We start from the raw sequence: 5,222 nt of genomic DNA, 5'->3' as shown, positions 1-5,222 counted from the left end.
TCCACTTAGGAGGAATTTTAAGTTGTCACAATTTCTTCCACACCAAATGATCCAGCCCCTGCCTACATATTAACGGATAATATCTAACCAAAGCTTGCTTGTATCTAACCAAAGCTTGTTTGTACCCAGATTTAACCGTATAGTCCCCCCTCTTGATCGGACTCCAAACACATTTGTCCTCACATGATTGGATTGGATTATGTATAGCTAGAAGATATGCAACTTTCCGGAAATAAGAGCCGAATCAGATTCAATCTCCAACAAGCCCTCTCCCTATCTATGAAATGTTCCAATATCATCTTAGGGAAAAGCCCAGAAAGACCCCGCCCTCTCAATGGATTAGTGGAAAGGAAAACAAGCTATCAATATTAATTAGGATAAATTACAAATACTTGTTCTGAGATTTATTTAAAAAACTAATTGCCTCGGTAATTTTAAAAATTACATCTCATCTATTCAAATTTCTAACTGCATAACAAATGACATTTTTTATTATCAATTAACAGTTTTTAATGATGTCAAAAATATATTTCAAATAATATTTCTAGTAATTTTATTGTTATAGAGGAGGATAGTTAAAAATTTTATTTTTTTATTAATTAACTATGTTAAATGAAAAATTCTGACAAGATTTATCTGTGATTTATAGAATTATAAAAAACAATTCATATTTTAATCAAACCTTAAAACACGTATTCCTATTTCCCTATTAATTAAAAGCAATAACACCCTTTACAATGAATGTTACACACTATTGTTTATTCAAGTCTTTCAACAATAAGATTAAAATGTTAAATCACCATAATTTTTTTACATAATATTTTTCTACAAAATATGGTAGTGGCGTATTTATATTCTTTTAAGATAGGGGTAGTGGCATATTTATAAAATTATAATAACTTTGTGATTTCAAATAAATGAATTACAATAAGCCAAGGCATAATGTATATAATAATTCTCCACAATATTTCTATTTGTGTGACAATCACTCATCTCAACTGCAAGGCAGTTGAGCAATTCATGTGCTTGGACTTCGACAACATATTATACTCGTTTCATTTCATCATCTATTTCATAAATTGTATATGAATATTAAATTTATGAAAAAAAAATAAAAAAAATAAAATGTCAATGAATTAGAGAGCCTTTATTTGTTTATATTTTTATTTTTATTTTCCTATGAATAACAAGCTCCAGCTCAAAATGAAGTACAACCATAAAGCTACCTGATGCCTGAAAACCCAGCTCTAATCATGTACCGTAATTTAGCTTTCTTGCAGCTTAAGTTGGCATGGGTTGTTCTGGGAGCAGCTTTTGCTGCTGCTTCAGCAACTGGTCAAACCTTGCCTGGTTGCCAAGAATTTTGTGGTAACATTAGCATCCCATACCCATTTGGTACATCTGAAGGATGCCACATAGCCGATGATTTTCTAGTCACTTGTAACAACACCGACCACGACACTCCCAAGCTGTATTTAAATACGAGTCAGAGTAACATAGAGATCACAGAGATCTTTCTTTCTGGTGAATTCCGCATATTAGCCTTGATAGGGTATGATTGCTTCTATAAAGGGGGTGGTGGGGAAGACAATCTTAAACCCTGGATCACATTGGCCAAATTTCCCATCTCAAATACCCGAAACAAGTTCACAGCCGTAGGTTGTGACACCTACGCCTATATCATAGGTTCCTTTGGACGAAACTATACCACGGGCTGCATGTCACTATGCGACAGCATCGACGATGTGATCAACGGCTCATGCTCTGGCATTGGCTGCTGCCAGACAAGTATCCCCAAGGGAGTTACGAATTACAACATTGCAGTCCATAGCTACTACAGCCATACCAGCGTATGGGGCTTCAATCCATGCAGCTATGCTTTTGTAGCCGAGGAAACTGCTTACAACTTCTCTTCTTCAGATCTTGCAAACATGCAAGGGAAAACAATGGTTCCAATGATTCTTGATTGGGCAGTAGGGAACCAAACATGTGATGAAGCCATGAAGAATCTATCTAGTTATGCTTGCAAGGCTAATAGCGACTGTTATGACTTCGATAATGGTCCCGGGTATCGCTGCAATTGCTCAAACGGATATGAAGGCAACCCTTATCTTCCTAATGGTTGTACAGGTAACCACAACTGTTGAAAGCTTTCAGTTTCTTCCTAACATTGATGTTATGATCTGAATATGATATCAAAGATCAAACTTGATTGTTCCCTGTTTCAGATATTAATGAGTGCGTTATTTCAAGACCCTGCAACATGACATGCCAGAATTTACCAGGCACGTACAATTGTTCTTGTCCAGAGGGCTTTGAAGGTGATGGCAGAAAGAATGGATCAGGCTGCAGTCCTATTCATCACTACAGGTTTCGCTTGATTAGCATTGCACTAGGTAGGTACACCGTACACTCAAAGCTGCTATTAATTGTAAAATTGTCTACTGATTATTTTCATCATTATCCCAATGTATTAATCAACTTTATTTTGTGCATAGCCCACACCACACTAAACTTTAATCTATGTTATACATTTTATTTTATTTTTCTGGGTTTATAGATTTTTTGTTTTATTATAATGAAGTTGAAACTTGAATTGTAGGTATTTACATTTTCCATTTGAATCCCCGCAGGCATCAGCATAAGCATATCAGTGCTGCTCCTTGGTACCTCATGGCTATATTGGGGATTTAGGCAGAGGAAGATCATCAATCTCAGAGAAAAGTTCTTTCAACAAAATGGTGGCATCATGTTACAACGACAACTTTCCAAACGTGAAGGATCAATTCAATCAGCTAAAATCTTTACATCAGAGGACCTCAAGAAGGCAACAAACAACTACCATGAAAGTAGAGTGTTGGGCCAAGGAGGCCACGGAACAGTCTACAAAGGAATATTACCAGATAACACCATAGTTGCCATTAAGAAGTCCAATGTACTTGATCAGAGTCAGTCCCAGATAGAGCAATTCATTAATGAAGTCATAATTCTCTCCCAAGTCAACCACAGGAATGTTGTGAAGCTCCTGGGGTGTTGCTTGGAGACACAAGTTCCCTTACTTGTCTATGAATTTGTTACCAATGGCACTCTCTATGATCACATACACACTACCGACCATAACAGGTCCTCAATAACTTGGGAGAATCGTTTAAGGATAGCAACAGAAATTGCAGCAGCCCTTTCATATTTGCACTCTGCCGCTAGTACTCCTATCATCCATAGAGATGTTAAGTCCACTAACATACTCCTAGATCACAATTACATTTCTAAAGTATCTGATTTTGGAGCTTCAAGGTTGATCCCTGTAGACCAAACTCAACTAACTACATTGGTTCAAGGGACACTTGGTTACTTGGACCCAGAGTACTTCCACACAAGCCAATTGACTGAAAAGAGTGATGTTTACAGCTTTGGGGTTGTCCTTGTGGAGTTACTAACCGGCAAGAAGGCGCTTTCTTTCGATAGACCTGAATTAGAGAGAAATTTAGCAATGTATTTTGTGTCATCAATGAAAGAAAATCGCTTGTTTGAAATTGTTGATGAACAGATGATGAATGTAGCAAAGGCTGACCAACTAAAGGAAGTTGCTATTTTAGCAAAGAGATGCTTAAGAGTGAAAGGCGACGAAAGGCCAACCATGAAGGAAGTGGCAGTAGAGCTAGAGGGATTAAGAATAATGGAGAAGCATTCATGGGTAAATGACAACAAAAATTTAGAAGAGACTCAGTACTTGCTTGGAGATCAACTTTCAGATGCTTATGGCATTGGTAGTAGTAGAAGCGATTCAGTAGCTTATGATAGCTTGGCAAACCATATCATTTCACCAACTGATGATGGACGATAAGGTGTTGCTTGCCGTGGTCAGTGTTTATTAGATGTTATTTGGTAATGTTTTCATTTGAGCCTTGTCAAATAACCCGTCAACTGTTTTGAATTTTTTGACTATTTGTGTTGATATTCAATTTGTTGTGATTTTCCACGTTGAGCATCAAAATGTTTTCTAGAAAGATAGTTAATGATGGGAACCCTTTCTGTATGTATCAAACAAACTATGAATAGTAATTAATTTTTCTTAATTGGAACATATCTACGCGCACTAAATATTAAGTGTCATCCATATCTATTTAGACTTGTTGTGAAATGTTGATTGTAGAAGGATTAAAAGATCGGGGGAATGTAAGCGTTTCTTTACGAGTGTCTTTTTACTTTTCCAAACAACCACTTGCATATGAATTCCAAGAAATTGGATCGAAAAAAGTCAATTACCAACAAGGCAACTGAGTTTAATATGACATTTCACCATTTCCAAATTAACATTGCTTCAGAGGATAAACTGTCAGCTAGACTCGGCATCACCTTCTTCCTTCGGCACACGCCTTATTTTAGACCATCCTATTCAATTCAAATTTAAGTATTAGATCATTATATTATATAAATAATTATATATGTTGTTCTCCCTTCTAATTTGCCATTTTTTTTTTCTTTTTAAATCCCTGCAATGGGACATGTACAAATTTTCCAGGAGGTTTCTGTTGTTCTTGCCCTGAGGGATACTATGGTGATGGATTGAAAAACGGAACAAGTTGCTTCAAGAATCAGACCGATGGAACTACCTGGCTTATTGTTGTTCTGGGTTAGCATTTGCTTTCACTGATCTCTAAGAATATGACTCACTATTTTTGTCAAAATTGTGTGGCACAACATATCCAAATGTCCAGTTTAATCAACAAGGGACACTAGCAATAGTTAAGAACTAGACTTAGTGGAGACTAATAATATCAACAATGTCACAGTAGACTATTAAATGTCGACTTAGCAAAAAATTCACTGATTAGGATTTCTTGTGGATCCCACAATTTTTGTGCATAGTTATAACAACCCCGTCATGTGTTATGCTCTTAATCATTGATTTTCAATGTTATTTAAGTGCTTAATGAGAATTTGAATGTTAATTATGTGCTTAATATAAATTTCTTATCTGTTAGCCGTAAGAATATCTATTGTGATTTCTGTTATAATCTGAAATTGAAGGCCTTAATGGCGTTAGAAACCGAAGTTGATTAGTTTATTGGAAATGGCATAATTTTTAAAGCAAAATGAAAAGTTTGATTAAAATTTGATTCAAAATAAATTAATTGAATTAAATCAATTAAATTAAGCTTTTGATTAATTAACTTAAGCTTTAATTACTTAACTTAATCCTTGATTAGTTAATTAAGCTA

At 35.5% G+C, this 5,222-nt stretch overlaps 1 protein-coding gene across 1 annotated transcript; it reads left to right on the top strand.

The window, feature by feature from the left end:
- The first annotated feature begins 1,229 nt into the window (after positions 1-1,229).
- On the top strand, positions 1,230-3,844 carry LOC114273499 (wall-associated receptor kinase 2). Its single transcript, XM_028215302.2, has 3 exons — positions 1,230-2,130; positions 2,229-2,396; positions 2,634-3,844. The coding sequence occupies exons 1-3, from the start codon at positions 1,230-1,232 to the stop codon at positions 3,842-3,844; spliced, it is 2,280 nt and encodes a 759-aa protein (XP_028071103.2).
- Positions 3,845-5,222: the final 1,378 nt, after the last annotated feature.

The sequence above is a fragment of the Camellia sinensis genome, chromosome 13, assembly GCF_055761805.1.
Source record: "Camellia sinensis isolate YWXY chromosome 13, ASM5576180v1, whole genome shotgun sequence".
Classification (NCBI taxonomy): Eukaryota; Viridiplantae; Streptophyta; class Magnoliopsida; order Ericales; family Theaceae; genus Camellia; species Camellia sinensis.
The sequence above is the reverse complement of the archived record's forward strand: the minus strand, read 5'-3'. Positions and strand labels throughout refer to the sequence as shown.

Coding starts and splice junctions, on each gene's coding strand:
- LOC114273499 (XM_028215302.2), top strand. CDS start 1,230: ATGCCTGAAAACCCAGCTCTAATCATGTACCGTAATTTAGCTTTCTTG. Junction 2,131..2,228: donor TCTTCCTAATGGTTGTACAG/GTAACCACAACT, acceptor TCCCTGTTTCAG/ATATTAATGAGTGCGTTATT. Junction 2,397..2,633: donor CTTGATTAGCATTGCACTAG/GTAGGTACACCG, acceptor GAATCCCCGCAG/GCATCAGCATAAGCATATCA.